General features: G+C 38.8%; 1 protein-coding gene across 1 annotated transcript in view; it reads right to left on the reverse strand.

The window, feature by feature from the left end:
• Positions 1–3,906: 3,906 nt before the first annotated feature.
• C4H2orf50 (chromosome 4 C2orf50 homolog) overlaps positions 3,907–20,276 on the reverse strand; it is a 60,433-nt gene continuing 44,063 nt past the window's right edge. The window contains exons 2-3 of the mRNA XM_053708941.1: positions 5,667–5,706; positions 3,907–4,148 (exon numbers count right to left, since the gene is read on the reverse strand). Of these exons, the coding sequence (XP_053564916.1) occupies positions 3,957–4,148; positions 5,667–5,706 (232 nt within the window). The 3' untranslated portion in view covers positions 3,907–3,956. The remainder of the gene's footprint in view (positions 4,149–5,666; positions 5,707–20,276) is intronic.

Here is a 20,276-nt window from a genome sequence, read left to right on the forward strand (position 1 = left end):
GCTTTTAAACCATGAATTAGGCAATATATTGTTATCCCTGAAGAAATTATTTTTATAAACCATCCGACGACGACGCTCCAATTTCAGATACCAGTCTCTTTCCAAAAAGGTGAGCTTGTGGGAGGTACTGATGACACGATACGTGCCGCACTAAGACACTACAGCGTGGTGCACATCAGCGGTTGACCAAGCCGCAAAAAAACAAATAGAAAAATGGAAAAAGGCAGCACTCTAGGGGGAAAAATGTTAAAATCCAATACTTTATTAAATGGTCAAGTAAAAAATACACCAACACTGGAGGACAGAAAACGATCCTTACGCATTTCGTGCCTCTCGGCACTTAAACAATGCAGTGGGCAATAGAGAGTTATCCCTGAGGAAATGCTTTTAAACGATGCAGTGGGCAATAGATTGTTATCCCTGAGGAAATGCTTTTAAACAATGCAGTGGGCAATAGATTGTTATCCCTGAGGAAATGCTTTTAAACAATGCAGTGGGCAATAGATTGTTATCCCTGAGGAAATGCTTTTAAACGATGCAGTGGACAATAGAGAGTTATCCCTGTGGAAAAGCTTTTCAGCATAAAACGCGTTAAGATTACTTTTCATGAGTTTTATTCTAGATGTTGAAATCAGAATTCTAAGGCTTTTTTTCTGCTTTGGTAAGGACAAACTCGAGCATAAATGTATGGTTTAGTATGTTATTTATTTAAAAGGGATGTGCCTTATTTTACCCTGGTCATGAAACACGATCATCAGTCAAGCAGGAAGAGGTTACTTTAAAATAATACGGCTCATGTGAAGATTCTAGGAAATAAACAGTAGGACTAGGTACTGTATATTTTATTAGGAATTGAATTGTCTTACAATTTAGGAAAGTGGAGTGCTGTGAGGTCTTAGACTGTTATTGTGGTGGGAACAATTAAAGGAACAAAAAGGTCAAAATTGAAAAATGTTTGTAATATACTTTCATTAACAAGAAATCATTACTGTTTTAGCAGCATACACAGATATGCTGTGAGTGCCCTTGTCAGAGAGCTAGCAGTAGTGTGTGTTGCAACAGTGAGTATTTAATTTGTGTCATACAGGCCACTGCTGACTAAGCAGGCATGGCATTTAAATGCTGGTGCACAGGGCACTCACAGCATATGTGCATATGCCACTGAGAAACCCTAACAACTTTTACTATAAGCATTTTTGCTAATGGAAGTATAGTGCACATTTTGTTTTCTATTCTACACTCCCCTGCACATTGTTTCTATTGATTTAAGAGAAGACTTTATTAACTGTTTTATTTTTAAGTTGAAGTGGAAGTCAAAATGAAGCTCTTATGATTTAGACAGGGGATGACCAGCTGACCAGGTATAGCCCACTGCACCTGGGAAAAAACAGAACTAAGGGCTAGATTTATGAACGCTGAGGCGTACAGGGGCGCGTATACGCGCCCCTGTACACCTCAGCTCGCCTGTGGCGGGGCGAAATTACCCGCAGGTAATTAACATTGCACACGAGCGCAATTTTGCACTCGCGTGCAATCCCGCCCCCTGCCCGCGCACAGCCAATCACGCGCGGCCAGGAGCTGTCAATCTCCTCAGTCGGACTCAACCGAGGAGATTGAATTTCGCCACAATAGAGGTGGCGTAGATGTTAGGGAAGCAGCGGTCTGGTGACCGCTGCTTGATAAATCCCGGCGAGCAAGTTCTTGAGAGAACTTGCTGCCGTAGGGGCTTAATAAATCTAGCCCTAAGTGTGTATTGCACTGTTTTTGTGGCCCTCCTAGTCCTGTGCACTGGTGTATATTAGTGTTTACTAGCCATAAATTTATGTGCAGCCCTAAAAGCTTCTAAAATATTGATCTGTGGACCTCGCTTGTTAGAAGTTTGACCAAATTTTTTTTTTTATAAAGAACTTAAAAGTTTGTGAACAAATCTACCCTTTATCTTGGCATTCTAGCTCCTTCCCATGAGAACATACTGAAATAAACTAAGGAGCGTGCACATATTTTGAGTATAGCACTGTAATAAATATTGCTGCATACAATGAGAATATCTATACCCTCATAGAAAGGAGTTAAGTTTTAACAAAGGATGCAGAGAGAAAAAGGTACTTTTGTAAATATGTCTTTTTTTGTTTGTTATTAAATTGTATGTTCTATCTGAATGATGACAGGGACATTGTAGTATAAAATTGATTCCCCTTTAATGTGTCCCAAAAGTTCAGTTTTACCTGTTGGAGTGTATGTCATAGTTTTCATATTGTTCCTTTACATTTATTTTGTCCTATGAAATAGCAAATGTTACCTGTTCAGACCACCTCAAAGGGACAGAGCACAGAGGACTGTTCCTACCTGAGAGATCTGATATCAGGAAAGAAACGGCTTTGAGCCTACAGGTGTTTTCTTACTTTACATTAATTTATCAGGAGTATTCATTTAATTCCCGCTAACATGGTCACTGAACATTATGTATAAGGGAAATGTATAATGCACAAAAGATGAACCATACCTGAAGCAAAACATGACGCTGTATAAACCTTTTTGCACCAAAATGTGTTAACGCAGGTTAATTTAAAGGAATACCAGCACTACATTTTCTTATCAACTGATGCTAACTCGGAATGCATTCAGGTTTTGAGCTCTTCTAATTTATATTTAAGTTTTTTAAGGAGATAAAGAAATGTTGCTTGCTTATTTTTTTGTAATTATTTTTTTTAAATATAACTGCGTCATTTAATAAAGGTGGAATTTTACCAATCTTAAGCTAGTTTTCAAGGTGGATCAAAGATTGTTATATTAACAAGCTACATAAGTGAAATATGTAGATGTGCAACTCTTTCACATATTGCTACTGGATAGACGTTAAAATAAATAAATAAAAAAAAAAAAGCCTAGGGAAAAGCAGCACAAATTACAGCCGTTGGATGTTTCTAATCAGAGCAATCAGACTCATGTACAAGGAGACTAGAGAGTTACTGGTGGTCTGAACAGGGCTGCCATGAAATTGTACAAAAGTGTTGTCACTTATAATGCCTATAATATAGGGCTAGATTACAAGTGGAGCACAAAATTATCGTGCACCTGCAAACGGGCAAATTTGCATGTTTGCGGGCGCGCCATAAATAACCAGCCATTACAAGTGTTTATATATAAATATATATATAACCACATAAGCAGGGAACCAGCACTCTGTAATTTTCAACTGCCGGGGTGCGCTTCCAAAGCATTCACATAACCATAGTAACAAAGAAGGCACTCTCCGTTTACAATTTCGTTTATTGGTAAACGTTTACCAATAAACGAAATTGTAAACGGAGAGTGCTTTCTTTGTTACTATGGTTATATATATATATATATATATATATATATATATATATATATGTATTTATGTGTTAATATGTGTATATATACATTTTAACACATACATATATTTGTATATAAGCATATACATATATTAAAAATGCTGCAATCGCTTTGCGACTTACTCCCGCTTCACTGTGTTTAGTTTCTGATGACGTCTTATCGTGTAATACCAATATTAGCTTGCACTGGTATTACAAAAGGGAGTGCTAATTTCACTTGCACGCAAGCTATATTTAGCGCTCCACTTGTAATCTAGCCCATAATGTTCTTTCCATCATTTTAGCCACAACATAAATGGTTCAGTTTTAGGCAGAGGGATTCTTGATTATGAGAGAGAGAGTAGTTTTTATCGAAAACAAGTGTTGATGCCCTCTTTGGCAGCCTAAGGGTTAACAATACTACCCAGGTTAGTAACATTCTGATCACATGGCATTTGAGCAGAGCTGACAACAAAGGAGTTCATCTACTGAAATGTAAAAATGCACCCTCCAAATTCACCAATTTTCTTGATGATACAGTAAAAGTGGTATTTTTTTGCATGCTATTAAGATACCCCGAGCCCCAAGCACAATTTTCATGAACTTTAAAATGATTTTATTCTAACATGGTAAAAGTTCATGTCCAAGTTTCTTCTTTTGATTTCCACCAGTGAGAAAATAGTCCATGTGTATTAGAGTTTGACCCAGGTCTGTGTTTATCCTACTACCAATATTTTCATTGGTTGTATTGGGTGAGTGTGCAGAAAAAATAGGCGCATGTTCTGGTAGGGGCTCCTCCTCCTTTTTATTGCCCTACATGAAGAAAAATAAATGAAGAAAAATAATGTTGCATTGTTAATCATATATTCATACAAAACTTAAATAGCATTATATCAAATTACAAATATGGAATTGTAGCTGGGAATACAACATAAACTGCAATGTATTTAATTCCTGTGACTTTATATAATATTGAACATGTTTGATACTCATATATGTAGTGACCGTTTATTTCATCCTCTGTTAATTTCAATACCATGTTATAGAAAATGTTTGGATTTAGTGGAAATCATTTCCCCCTTTGCTTTAGGAGGTGGCTGACATTATATGAGTTTGAGTCCATTCCCTGCTGTAGAATACAGTTTTGATAATCAGCTTATCACACAGATTACTGCATTCCAACTAACTGTTGTATCATTCTAGGCCATAACAATAAATGAGTAAAGCCATACTTCCGACTGCATTAACTTGTCTTTGGGATGTCTGTCAAACCCTGTTTCAATCCATCCAAACAGCCTTATTGAATGAATATTGTCATTAAAGGGACACATAACATAAACCAAATATTTTCTTTCATGATTCAGATAGAGCATACAATTTTACTCCTATTAAAAGAAATTGGGTTTTGTGTCCCTTTAATTTTTCTCACAAACGTCATAGAGACGTGTGTGTGTATGAGATTGTTTGTGTGTGTTCTGGTGAACTGCTTGCGCAATGATAAATGCCAACAGCATATCAATGTGCAGCGGACATGATACGCTACGTAGTATCATGTCCGCTTGCACTTTCATAAATATGCCCCTTTGACTTTATATTTGATTTGATAATGCTCACTTTGCAGCTGTTAATCTCTGCTTACATTGGCATTTTACAATTCATGTTTTGATCAATTTGGACCAAAGGGTTTAAGTTGCAGCACCCACCTAAACCTTGGCTTGATGTCCAGTAAACCCAATGTATTTTTGGGAGAGCTTTTAAAGGGGTCATATGTGTATGGTGTCTACATTCTAATAATATTGTAAGCTTTTTGTAGTATTTTTATCAATGGTTTATTTTAACCAAGACCAACTGGGCTTGTGCCAAGCCAAACCAAATTTAGGGTCAGCTGCAAATGTTGAGGCGCATGGTGCTTTGCCTCTTCTATGTAAAAGGTTTTGTTTCTCAATTTTATTGCATTCTATTAACTGTGGTTGTCTAGTTCAGATACATGACCCCTCCATACCTCCTTGGCCTCCAGATGTGAGAAATATATGAGGCATCTATGAGCTAAAATTGTTGTGGCATTTCCCAATGTCTAGGACAGAAAAAATACTAAATACCCCACTGCTTTCTACTGATATATGTGTAAATCTCTTCAATGCTGTGTGATTGTGTATTGTTATAACTTAAGTCACCTCTGTGGAAAGACTCAGTAGAAGACAATAAATATCTTCCTACAGAATGACAATGATACAACCACCAAATCAAACAGCAGGTGTGGGATACAGCAGATGTAACCTTATTCATAAAAGCATCCAAGGAATAAAATAAAATGAATAAAAATAGACTTACCATTGAATCATACTCTGCAAGGAAGTTCCAATTTTCTTCCCTATAAGAAAAAAGATTCCATTGTTTACTGCATTTTACTCTACCAACTTTATGGGTTTTTTAAAAATTAACTTTATGGTTTTAATATATCTAAGAGCAATGCAGATAATACAAAGATACCAGCTAATCAGAAGTACCTTGCTATGTAGTGTAGTGATGAAGACACAAGAGAACCCCCCCCCTTCCCTACCTCTTTACCTGTTTCTTACAAAAACCTCTGCATTCATTTATCACTCTAGTTTGTTTCCTATTTTTTCTTACAAAAGCATCCACGTCCCTACCTAAATGGGTATTTTCTTTACCTCTCAGCAATCTGCTGCATTTAATACTGTTAACTAGTCCATTCTTCTAATAAACCTTCTGTTCATCCGATATAAATGACACCATTATTTTATAGATCTCCTTATTTAAGTGGTATAACAGGTATAATATTTTCTATTGGTATAGGCTACGTGTACACAAGCCCACTTGGCACACAGTCATATTGCTTTTTCTACTTATCTGTTTTATTCCTCGTGCCTTTTCTTCTCTCTCATGCTGTGTGCTTTTATTCCTTTCCTTTTCTTTTTTTCACTTAAAGGAACTTAACATCTAACAATAGGATGTATAGCCCCAACATACTAATGCAATACAATTACAAAAGGCTCCCAGGTGCATAAACAAATGTTGGAAAGTATACTCATGCACTAGTTTAATCGACAGGCAAGATACTACATAGTGTTTGTTCATGCAGCAGACACTGCCCATATAACCTCTGAGAGCAGCAATGGATACGTGCACAAGGTACCAATGTCATTAGTATGCTGAGGCTGTATATCTCCTCCATACTGTTTCATTTTATGTCACATTAACATCTCAGAGACCCACATATGATTAATGTAATTACCACAGCATTGATTAAAGCCTTTTCTTGGTGGATATGCTCGTCTTCCATAATATTAAGACATTTATGATTTTTTTAATGTAAAATAATATTGTCCTTTTCAGTCCCACTGGTCACTGTCCCACAAACGAGCTTTGGATTCAAGATTCAACAGTGTTGATTGTAGACAACAAAAAGTGACCCTATAGCATATACTGTGATGATGGCTAATAACCTAAAACTACTAGGGTCTACTCATATTCGGCTAGATTGCGAGTTTTGAGCGATATAGGGAAATTAACGAACGCAACAAAAGTTATTTAACCCCCTATAGCGCAGCCATTACAAGTTTTAAAAAACCCGGCTTGTGCGGGCGATATGGTTGCGTTGAGCTCCATACCGCACCAAAATACAAACGCTGTTTTGACGGGCTTTTGCACGCTTCCCCAATAGACATCAATGGGGAGAAGGTGTCAGAAAAAAACCTAACACCTGCGATCGCGGAAAGAAAAGCTCCTTAACGCAGCTTCATTGATGTCTATGGGGAAAGAAAACTAATGTGTAAACCTAACACCCTAACATAAACCCCGAGTCTAAACACCCATAATCTGCCCCCACCGACATCACCGTCACCTACATAATGTTATTATCCCCTAATCTGCCGCCCCCGATATCGCCGCCACCTAAATAAATCTATCAACCCCTAATCTGCTGCTCCCGATATCGCCGCCACTATATTAAAGTTAGTAACCCCTATTCCGCCGCTCACTGATATCACCAAAACTAAATAAAGTTATTACTCCCAAAACCTCTGGCCTCCCACATCACTATCACTAAATAGATCTATTAACCCCATAAACCTAAACCTAACGTAACCCTAACCTTAACGTAACCCTAACACCCCCTAACTTTAACATAATTAAACTAGAGCTAACATGTGAAAATAAAACTTAAGCTGCCTTACACTAAATTACAAATAATAAAAAACGAAATTATCAAAACTAAAAATTAATTACACCTAATCTAATAGCGCTATCAAAGCCCACTCAAAATTAAAAAAAAACCTAGCCTACAATAAACTACCAATAGCCCTTAAAAGGGCTTTTTGTGGGGCATTGCCCCAAAGATATCAGCTCTTTTACCTGTAAAAGAAAAACAAAGACCCCCCGAACAGAAAAACCCACCACCCAACCAACCATCCAAAATAAAAAAACAAATTCTAAAAATACCTAAGCTAGCCATTGCCCTGAAAAGGGCATTTGTATGGGCATTGCCCTTAAAAGGGCATTTTTTTTTTTTACTGCCCAAACCCTAAACTAAAGAAACACCCACTCAAAAATAAACCTTAAAAAAGCCTAACACTAACCCCCGACGATCCATTTACAGTTTTTGAAGTCCCGCTTGAATGATTTTCATCCCGGCGTTGAAGTCCTCATCCAAGCGGTGAGAAGTCTTCATCCAGACGGCCTCTTCAATCTTTATCCAGATGGCATCTTCTATCTTGATCCCGGTGGCGCAGAGCGGGTCCATCCTGAAGACATCTGTGAGGAGCATCCTCTTCATACGGTCGTCGCCGTACACTGAATCTTCAATGCAAGGGACGCGATTCAAGATGGCGTCCCTTGCATTCCTATTGGCTGAAAAATTTGAATCAGCCAATAGGAATTATGGCTGCTAAAATCCTATTGGCTGTTCAAATCAGCCAATAGGATTTAAGCAGCTCTCATTCTATGAAGACTTCTCACCGCTTGGATGAGGACTTCAACGCCGGGAGGAAAAATTTAGCAATCACTAAATTCCCAACCATAACTGTAGGTTATTATAATAAAGCACTAATTCACCTTTTCTCTAATGTATGCTGCCAATTTGCCTGTCCTTGAACTGGTATTGAATATCTTTAAGCATCAAATTTAAATATGGAATTGTTGTGCAAACGTCTTAGTAATAACAGTCACCCTTCCCAGATCTGCACATAGATTATGTTTTTTTGAAAAACAAAGAAAAACTAACAACTGTTAAATGCAATCACTTGCCGAGGGACAACTTTTAAAATAGACTCATACTTTAGTAGATATAGCCTGGATTATCTGGCACAGAACATTCCTGGTATTCACACATCAGTGAAAATAAAATATGTTATCTAATAAAATGTGTTATCAAATACAAATACTTTGAAATATCAACCATAAACTATACAAATATCACAAGCCAGAGAGTCCTCTGATGTGAGAAAAAAAACAGTCTTTATTCTTAATTATCCTCAGGAAAAAGCCTCAAAGGAAAGAAAACGAAATTTATGCTTACCTGATAAATTTATTTATTTCTTGACACGGTGAGTCCACAGATCATATAATTACTTTTGGGATATTCACCTCCTGGCCAGCAGGAGGCGGCAAAGAGCACCACAGCAAAGCTGTTAAATATCACCTCCCTTCCCTCCAACTCCAGTCATTGACTGAAGGAGAGAAAGGAAGCAACAAGGTGCAGAGGTGCCTGAGGTTTATAACATATAAAAAAATGTGTGGTTAACAGCTCTAAAAACAACAGAAAAAGGAGAGAGGCACCGTATGTGTGAATCAATCGACAACTGAAGGAGAGTACAAAGATAGTACAGGGTACTCACATTCTGTGAAGGCACTCCAATGTGCCAATAGTTGCAGGCTGGTTTTCAACAGCAGACCAGCTAGCTACTGCTTGTATCAGCTAGCTGGTCTGCTGTTGAAAACCAGCCTGTAACTATTGGCACATGGAGTGCCTTCACAGAATGTGAGTACCCTGTACTATCTTTGTACTCTCCTTCAGTTGTTGATTGATTCACACATACGGCGCCTCTCTCCTTTTTCTGCTGTTTTTAAAACAGAGCAGAAGACTGACGAAAATCCTTAGTTGTCTGTAAATAGAATTTCAGAGCACTAACCACCTCTAGGTTGTGCAGAAGACGTTCCTTAAGAGAAGAAGGATTAAGACATAAAGAAGGAACAATCTCCTGATTAATGTTCCGATCTGAAACTACTTTAGGAAGAAAACCTAATTTAGTACGTAAAACAACTGTATCCGAATGAAAAATAAGGTACGGAGACTCATACTGTAAAGCGGAGAGCTCAGAGACTCTATGAGCAGAAGAAATAGCAACAAGAAACAAAACCTTCCAAGATAACAACTTAATATCTAAGGAATGCATAGGCTCAAACAGAGCCTGCTGAAGAAACTTAAGCACAAGATTAAGACTCCAGGGAGAAGTAACAGGTTTGAACACAGGCCTGATTCTGACCAAGGCCTGACAGAACGATTGAACATCTGGAACCTCTGCCAGACGTTTATGTAACAAAATAGACAAGGCAGAAATCTGACCCTTCAGGGAACTTGCCGATAAAAACCTTCTCCAAACCTTCTTGGAGGAAAGATAAAATCCTAGAATCCGAACTCTACTCCAAGAATAGCCTTTGGATTCACACCAATACAGATATTTTCGCCATATCTTATGGTAAATTTTCCTGGTAACAGGCTTGCGAGCCTGAATCATGGTCTCAATGACCGAATCCAAAAAAACGTGCTTAGATAAAATTAAGAGCTCAATCTCCAAGCAGTCTGCTTCAGAGAAACTAGATTTGGATGAAGGAAGGGCCCTCCCAAGGGGGGAGAGATGACATCTCTACTAGGTCTGCATACCAAATCCTGCGAGGCCACGCCGGAGCAATGAGAATCACCAATGTTCTCTCTTGCTTGATCCGAGCAATGACTCGAGGAAGGAGAGCCAACAGAGGAAATAGGTATGCAAGACTGAAGTTCTAAGGAACTGCCAAAGCATCTATCAGAACCGCCTGATGGTCCCTGGACCTCGACCCGTACCTTGAGAGCTTGGCATTCTGACGAGATGCCATGAGATCTAGATCCGGCTGTCCCCATTTGAGAATCAAGTTGGAAAACACTTCCGGATGTAATTCCCATTCTCCCGGGTGAAAGGTCTGTCTGCTCAGAAAATCCGCTTCCCAATTGTCCACTCCTGGAATGTGGATCGCAGATAGACAACAGTTGTGGGTCTCTGCCCACTGAATAATCTTAGACACCTCTTTCATGGCCAAAGAACTCCGAGTTCCACCCTGATGTTTGATGTAAGCCACTGAGGTTATGATGTCCGACTGAAATCTGATAAACCGGGCAGAAGCTAACTGAGGCCAGAATTGAAGAATGCTTTTAGCTCTAGAATGTTTATGGGGAGAACAGATTTTCCCGAGTCCATGTCGCCTAAGCCCTTAGGAGGCCCCAGACTGCTCCCCAACCTATCAGGCTGGTGTCCGTTGTCACTATCACCCAGTTAGGTCTGCAAAAAAAGGTTCCCTGGGAGAAATGATCCTGAGACAACCACCAAGGAAGATAATCTCTTGTCATCTGATCCAAATGAATTCACGGAGACAGATCTGCATAATCCCCTCCATACATTGAGCCACTGATGGCTGAGGAGAGGACTGAAGAGACAGACAAGAATCGAAAATCTTGGATTTTCTGACCTCTGTCAGAAATATCTTCATTAGAACTGAATCTATTATGGTTCCCAAGAAGACTACCCTTGTAGATGGAATTAAGGAACTCTTTTCCAGATTCACCTTCCAACCATGAGAATGCAGGAAGGATAAAAGCATCTCTGTGTGGGAGATAGCTAGTTGAAAGGACTGGGCCTGAACCAGAATGTCGTCTAGATAATGCACCACTGCAATACCCTGTAACCGGAGCACTGCCAACAGAGATCCCAGAACCTTTGAAAAAATTCTGGGAGCTGTAGCAAGTCCGAAGGGAAGAGCCACAAACTGAAAGTGTTTGTGGAAAAAGGCAAATCTCAGAAACTTGTGATGATCCCTGTGGATGGGAACATGAAGGTACGGATAGATCCCGAACACAACGTAAGAATGCCTCTTTTTATCTGGTCGACAGATAATCTTGAGAGAAGAAATCTGCCCCTGGGGGGGAAGGGTCTTGAATTCTAGTTTGTATCCTTGGTGCACGATGTCTATCGCCCAAGGATCCTGAACATCCTGAACCGAAGCCTGAGCGAAAAAGGAAAGTCTGCCACCCACAAGATCTGGTCCTGGATCGGGGGCAGACCCTTCATGCTGACTTTGATTGCTTTCTCTTATTCCAAGATTAGTTGGGTCTCCAGGCAGGTTTGGACTGTTCCTGTTTTGTAGAGGGAGGAGAAGGTTTACCCTTGAAGTTTCGAAAGGAACGAAAATTACTCTGAAGTCCCTTCTGCTTATTTCTCTTATCCTGAGGAAGGAGATGTCCTTTTCCTCCTGTAATGTCAGAAATAATCTCAGCCAAGGCTGGGCCAAACAAAGTCTTACCCTTGTAACGAATAGCCAAAAGCCTAGACCTAGAGGACACATCTGCAGACCAAAATTTCAACCATAAAGCTCTGCGAGCCAGAATGGCAAAACTAGAAATCTTTGCTCCCAATTTTATAACTTGAAGGGAAGCATCAGAATTAAAAGAATTAGCCAATTTAAGAGCATTGATCCTGTCTTAGATCTCATCAAGGGGAGTGTCTGTTTGAATGGAATCAGACAGCGCATCAAACCAGTATGCCGCCGCACTACAAACGGTAGCAATACACACCGCAGGTTGCCATTGTAACCCCTGGTAAACATACATTTTCTTAAGAAAACCCTCCAGTTTCTTATCCATAGAATCCTTAAAAGAACAGCTATCCTCTATGGGAATAGTAGTTCTCTTAACTAAAGTGGAAATAGCCCCTTCCACCTTGGGGACCGTTTGCCAAGACTCCTTAACCCCTTAATGACAACTGACGTACCAGGTACGTCCTGCAAAAACTTGCAGTTAGTGACAATGGACGTACCTGGTACGTCAGTTGTCTTAGAGAGTGCTGGAAGCGATCGCAATCGCTTCCAGCAGCTCTCAGGGTATTGCAGTGATGCCTCGATATTGAGGCATCCTGCAATACCCTTTAGAAAGCATCCGATGCAGAGAGAGCCACTCTGTGGCCCTCTCTTCACCGGTAGCGATGCGGCCGTTCGTTGGTGGGTGGGAGCTTACAGGGAGGAGGGTGGGTGGCCCATCGCTACCCGGCATCCGGTTCCTTCAAGTGCATTGTGCACGCCGGATGCCGGGAGTGTGCGGGGGCTGCGTGCACGCGCGCAGCAATCATTGGCACTGCCACCAATGAATTTTGGTAAGAGGGAGGGGGGCAGAATTTTTCAAATAAATGATCAATATCAGGATCTGGATCTGGGGGGGGGGGGGGTTGGGGCAGCTACACTACAGAAAAAATAAAAATAAAACATGTAACAAAACACTTTATTTTTTGGGGAAAACTGGGTACTGGCAGACAGCTGCCAGTGCCCAAGATGGTGGCAATTAGGTAGGTGGGGAGGGTTAGAGAGGTGTTTGGGGGGATCAGGGAGGTTGGGGGTTAAGGCAGGGGTCCATCACAGCTGAATAATTAAAAAAAAACAAAAACAAAAAAAAAACACCTTTTATTTTAGTACTGGCAGACTTTCTGCCAGTACTTAAGATGGCGGGGACAATTGTGGGGTGGGGGAGGGAAGAGAGCTGTCTGGGAGGGATCAGGGGGTGGGATGTGTCAGGTGGGAGGCTAATCTCTACACTAAAGCTAAAATTAACCCTGCAAGCTCTCTACAAGCTACCTAATTAACCCCTTCACTGCTGGGCTTAATACAAGTGTGGTGCGCAGCAGCATTTAGCGGCCTCCTAATTGCCAAAAAGCAACGCCAAAGCCATATATGTCTGCTATTTATGAACAAAGGAGATCCCAGAGAAGCATTTACAACCATTTGTGCCATAATTGCACAAGCTGTTTGTAAATAATTTAAGTGAGAAACCTAAAATTGTGAAAAATTTCACTTTTTTTTTATTTGCTCGCATTTGGCGGTGAAATGGTGGCATGAAATATACCAAAATGGGCCTAGATCAATACTTTGGGTTGTCTACTACACTACACTAAAGCTAAAATTAACCCTTCAAGGTCCCTACAAGATCCCCAATTAACCCCTTCACTGCTGGGCATAATACACGTGTGGTGCGCAGCTGCATTTAGCGGCCTTCTAATTACCAAAAAGCAACGCCAAAGCCATATATGTCTGCTATTTCTGAACAAAGGGGATCCCAGAGAAGCATTTACAACCATTTGTGCCATAATTGCACAAACTGTTTGTAAATAATTTCAGTGAGAAACCTAAAGTTTGTGACAAAATTTGTGAAAAAGTGAACAATTTTTTTTATTTGCTCGCATTTGGCAGTGAAATGGTGGCATGAAATATACCAAAATGGGCATAAATCAATACTTTGGGTTGTCTTCTAAAAAAAAATATATACATGTCATGGGATATTCAGGGATTCCGGACAGATATCAGTGTTCCAATGTAACTAGCGCTAATTTTGAAAAAAAGTGGTTTGGAAATAGCAAAGTTCTACTTGTACTTATTGCCCTATAACTTGCAAAAAAAGCAAACAACATGTAACCATTGGGTATTTCTAAACTCAGGACAAAATTTAGAAACTATTTAGCATGGGTGTTTTTTGGTGGTTGTAGATGTGTAACAGATTTTGGAGGTCAAAGTTAGAAAAAGTGTGTTTTTTTCCATTTTTTCCTCATATTTTATATATTTTTTATATTAAATTATAAGATGTGATGAAAAAAATGGTATCTTTAGAAAGTCCATTTAATGGCGAGAAAAACGGTATATAATATGTGTGGGTACAGTAAATGAGTAAGAGGAAAATTACAGCTAAACACAAACACTGCAGAAATGTAAAAATAGCCATTGTCATTAAGGGTAAGAAAACTGAAAAATGGTCCGGTCATTAAGGGGTTAATAGAGTCATCAATGAGAAACATCTTCTTAAAAATAGGAGAAGGAGAAAACCTTTCTCCCTTCCTTAACAATAATTTCTGTAGCCCGATTTGGTGCGGGAAAACATTCCAGCATAGAAGGTACATCATAGTACTTGTTAAGTTTGCTAGATTAGAGTTGACAACGACAGTAATGTCAGAGTCGTCCAGAGTAGCCAAAACCTCCTAGAGTAGTAAACGGAGGTGCTCTAGCTTAAACCTGAAGGATACAACTTCAGCATCAGAGGAAGGAATTACACTGTCAGAATCTGAGATCTCACCCTCAGATGCTACCGAAGAATCTTCCCCATCAGATCTATGAGAGAAAATATTCGGAATAGCCACGACCGAGTCAGACACCTTACGCACTGATTCTTTAGACTTCCTCTTGCACTTTCCCTGTAGCATGGGAAAAGCAGACAACGCATCAGGAACTGCAGAAGACACGAGAGAAGCAATGTCTTGCAAGGAGACCCCAGCTGGAGCTTGAGAGGAAGCGCAGGGCACTGAATTAATGGGTACTAAAATTTGGGACACCTGAGAAGAAAAATGCGGCATATTTTGAACATTGTCAGAAGACTCCTGGACAGCATACGTCTTAGACAATATTGGCTCAAAAAGTCTATCCTTAAAATTTTTAGTTCTTTCAACACATGAGGAACAAAAAGGAATTGGTGGTTCAATATTAGCATTCAAATATAAAGGACATCTGTAATCTACAACAGAGTCTTTGTCCATCTTAACAGAATAAATATAAATACAGTAATTAAATTATTAACAAATTTAATAAAGAAAAAAACGTTACTGTCTCTTTAAATTTTAAAAAGAAACTGCTTTATTTTTGATGCAATGCAAAAAATAAACTGCTTTATTTTTTTGAATAAAAACAAAAACGTTACTACTTTATTTTTCAAGATATGTGAAATAAAAACGTCTTAATAACACCTCAAACAGCCTCTACACCTCAGCTATAGCTTTGCTGAGGTGCCTATCCTAGCAGGATAATGAAATAACTGATTCTTAAATTCAAAATGGAGCTGTTTCAGAAATGTCAGGCTAGCAAATAACCGTTTGATTTAAAAAACATTAAGATGCAGATATCTCTCCTCCATATACAGGAAGTGAGAGAAAAATAAATGTGCAACAGATACATTTTTACCTCACACAAGCCCTAATAAAACCACCAAAATGTGCCAAGTTCTCCTCAAGTCCCCAGTGCCTGCAAAACTGCCATACATAATCCCCCTTACAACACTAGGAGTAATGTATTAAATATCCCTGTCAGGGAAATGGTAAAGTGCCATGTTTTTTCCTTAAAGCTGCTTAAGAAAATAAATTAGCACTTACCTCAATAAATCTGCCTGGCAACAATGCAGCTCACTAGGTTTGGAGAGGTCCTTTCCCTCACATTGACCTGTGGAAAATAATAATAAGGGCAGCAACTTTTATTTAAATATGAGGGAGGCGCAGTGAGAATTATGTCCCACAAGTTCCCTTTGCTTAAAAGCCACCAATGCTCTACTGAAGAGACTGAAATGGACTACAGCTACACCCTGGAGTAAAAACAGCACATACTTGTACTGCAAATAAAATAATAAAATCTTGATTGAAGAATCTTTCCAGCACCTAACTTTACCACTTCCTTACTCTAACGTAGGCAAAGAGAATGACTGGAGTTGGAGGGAAGGGAGGTGATATTTAACAGCTTTGCTGTGGTGCTCTTTGCTGCCTCCTGCTGGCCAGGAGGTGAATATCCCAAAAGTAATTATATGATCTGTGGACTCACCGTGTCATTAGAAAGAAATAACCATAGCGTAACACCGTACATACAAATTGCACCAATCCCACACTTGAGTCAATCCTACTCAAGTGTCATAGAGCTATGACCAGCTCTAGCGTAAGCACTCCTTTATGTATAAAAAGCTCCTGGTTCACAGCATACAAAATTTATTAAAAGCAAATATAGAGGTCACTAAGGGTGTACAGCATATGCAATTTATGACACGCTTTGTAGCAGCTGTTTCACAGTTTTCACGGTGTAACTAGTCCGTTAAGCAGTTTACTCCGACGTACGTTTCACTGGACGTATCTAGCTATTCTTTCCTTTGAGGATTTTTCCAGAACTCTCTAGCTTTTGATATTTGTATTGTTTAGGGTCAGTATTTGAAAGCATTTGTATTTGATAACACATTTTATTGGATAACACTTTTTATTTTTACGTTGTTACATTTTTGTGTTTTTATTTATCATTGTGATACACTTTATTTTATTCACACATCAGTGGTCTTATTAAAATTCAGGATGTGTCACCCTCTGAATCTTAAAGGGAGAGTCTAGTCAAAATTCAACTTTCCTGATTCAGATAGGGCATGTTTTTCGCTCATGTGCTAACTTTTTACTTTTAACTTGTAATACAAGCGCAACCCAACGTATTGCATTACCACTATACATTCGGTTGGGCCATCCGAGCACGTCCTGGTTACCATGGCCATTTAAGGATCCTCTATCTGCTCACTTTATTTTTACAAGCAGGGGATAGTCTCTGACAACATAGGGGATATTCTCCTTTTAGAGAAGCGGACCCAGCAGCATTGAACACAGCAGCAGGCTAGTACCTCATTGGAGGAGGTGACGTACATCGATGTGGTGAGATATACCAGCGTGTGGTCCCTCAGTGGGGTTCCTTAGGCAAAAGAATTGTCCTCAGAAGGTTTTTCCCCTGAAAGAGGGGCTAACTCATACCGAATTGTGCTGGTGAACTTTCAAACCTGCTAAAGTTATTAAAGTTATGCTGCTTCATTGTGATATTTGCGTTGCTTTATGTTGGCTGCCTCTACTTTTGCCGGATACTTTAATTACAAGTTGTGCTTTTCCACTCACTTTGCTGCATGTTTGACAGTCTTTCTTTGTGTGGAGTTGTTTTGCCTTGACTTTATATAAGGCCAAATGTATTACTTTAATTGTATGATCACTTATGGAAATCACTGCATGATTATTGCTCTTTTTACTGGGCACTCCAGCATCTGTTACCATCTGCAACAACCAAGAACTAGATCATTTTTTTGAGCTCTTGAATTCAGGATTTTTTTTCTTCCAGTGGCCACTGGTATTAGTTCTAATAATTATTATTTGTAGGTGGCATTTCAATAAATTTATGTTTTGGTTTCTAAAATATTTTTCTATTGAGGGTTATATGGAATACTCAAAAAAGAAACAAAGGACGATATAAACAAGTTACATCATAAGAGTAGAATAATAATATATGTTGCACATGACTCACAGATCAAATAATCAATACAATATAAGTAAATCATTAATAATAGGCAACTCTCGATTTTCAACCTCCTGAAGTAATATGATGTCACTCTTAGACCTCTCAAAATGTAGAACAATAAACAACTGGAGGAAATAAAAGGGACAGTCAACTCAAACATTGTTATTCTTTAAAAAGATAGACAATCCCTTTATTACCCATTCCCCAGTTTGGCACAGCCAACATGTTTATATTAATATACTTGTATCCTCTGTGATTACCTTGTATCAAAGCCCCCTGATCACATGACTTTTTATTTATTATCTATTGACTTGCATTTTAGCTGTGTTGTGCAGAACCCACGGGTGTGAGAAAATATGATCTATATGGCCAAGAGGAGCTAGCAGTTTCCTGTTGTGAAGAGCAAATAAAAAAGCATCTTATTAAAGGGACACTCAGGTTAAATACAATTTTCATGATTCAGATACAGCATGTACTTTTAAACAACTTTCCAATTTACTTCCATTAAAAAAAATGTGCACAGTCTTTTATATTTACACTTTTTGAGTCACAAGATCCTACTGAGCATGTGCAAGAATTCACAGACTATACGTATATGCATTTGTGATTGGCTGATTGCTATCACATGGTACAAGGGGAGTGGAAATATACATAACTTTGAAATTTGTTATAAAAAAATCTACTACTTATTTGCAGTTCAGACTATGCATTGTCTTGTTATCTTGCATTTGTTGATTATGCAAATCTAATGTGTTGACTGGTCCTTTAAGATGCTCTCTATAGTGGCTTAGAAACAGGCAGAAATGTAAAGGTTTGAATGTTATAAAGTATATTAAAATAACAATGTTGGTTGTGCAAAGCTGGGTACCCATTCCCCAGCTTTGCACAAAAGGCGTTATCTAACGTTTTAAACAATAACAATTTTAGTTTTGACTGTCCCTTTAAGGATTTCAAGATCACCCACAGGCCTCAGAGAAAGAAAAGGAAACCCACACTGATGGCCTGCGGGGTGTAAACTTGTATATAAGAAATGAAACAAACATATGATTACAATTACATTGCACTCATAAAAATATATAGCTTAGAGTAAGTAGACTCTAGAATGGAGTATATTATAATTAAAACGTTTCTCAATAACTATTTGATTGTCCCTCTGCTGGTCTGGAAAACTACAAATCTAGAGAGAGAGTCTAGTAAATATGTATTACACATTACGAGCTTTAACATACTGCTAAATCTAAGTTTTCCAAGATCTCCCAGGAACATACTTCCTAATTTACGTCTATTAATATCAAATTTGTTTCATTCTCTTCGTATCCATTGCTTATAATTACATCTAGGTAGGATCATAGAAGTTCCGGACTGTAAAAATGTTCTTCAGTACTCTATGGCAATGTGAGGGTTTGGGTGTGGGAAACTCAGAATACAGGAACAGATACACAGGACAATGAAAGTCTTTCTTGAAAGCTTTACAGTGTCAAAAATAAAAGGAACAGTAGCTACTGCAGATTAATGGTCACAGAAGAGGTTACGCAAATCACTTGTCTTTTAGCAGAAACAAAGTCCATTAGACTCTGGCGTTTGCTTAGAGCAGTCATAAGGTGAGAGTATTAGGTATAGCAGGTACGAGGAAAAACATTCCCATATTAACTACAATTTTAGAAAAGTTTAGTTTGTTCTCTGGTTACAAAGTAAATGTAACTAAAACAGAAATGTTTTTATCTATAAAACAGAAGTAGCTATAAAAAATGCCAGTTTATAGAAACAAAGGATGAATTAAAATATTTAGGTATTACATTTTCCAGAGACCCTAACAATTAAATTATCCCCACATCTTTGCGAAAATATTGACTTGATTAAGATGGTGACGTTTCCCAAATTGCTATATTTAGTACAAAATTTATCTTTATTTATCAAACGCAGAGACTTGTTACTATTCAAACAAAAATGTGTGAGGTTCTTCTAAAGTAAAAGATGAAGGGCTTTAGCTTTCGAAAAAAAAAATCTCATTTTAGAATAGAGGGAGGAATGTCTTTCCCTGATGTTAAACTATATAACCTACACCTAGATTACGAATTTTGCGCTAAACAGGGTGCGAAACAAATGCAACAAAAGTTGCGCTATTTCACTCTCCTTAGCGCTGCCATTACGAGTTTCTGAAAAGCCTCCTTGTGCGTGTGATATGGTGGCAATAAGCTGCATACCGCACAAAATCCAAGGGCTGATTTGACGTGCTCGTGTATGCTTTCCCCACAGACATCATGGGGAGATAGTGTTAGAAAAAAAAAACTAACATATGAAGCGCGGAATGAAAAGCTCCATAACGCAACCCCATTGATGTCTATGGGGGGAAAAAAGTTATGTTTAAACCTAACACCCTAACATAAACCCCAAGTCTAAACAGCTCTAATCTGCTGCCATGACATCACCGCCACTAATAAAAGTTATTAACCCCTAATCTGCTGCTCCCGACATCGCCGCCACTAATAAAAGTTATTAACCCCTATTCCGTCGCTCCCCGACATCGCCGCCACTAATAAAAGTTATTAACCCCTATTGCACCACTCCCCA

The sequence above is a fragment of the Bombina bombina genome, chromosome 4 (genome assembly GCF_027579735.1).
Source record: "Bombina bombina isolate aBomBom1 chromosome 4, aBomBom1.pri, whole genome shotgun sequence".
NCBI classification, from domain to species: Eukaryota; Metazoa; Chordata; class Amphibia; order Anura; family Bombinatoridae; genus Bombina; species Bombina bombina.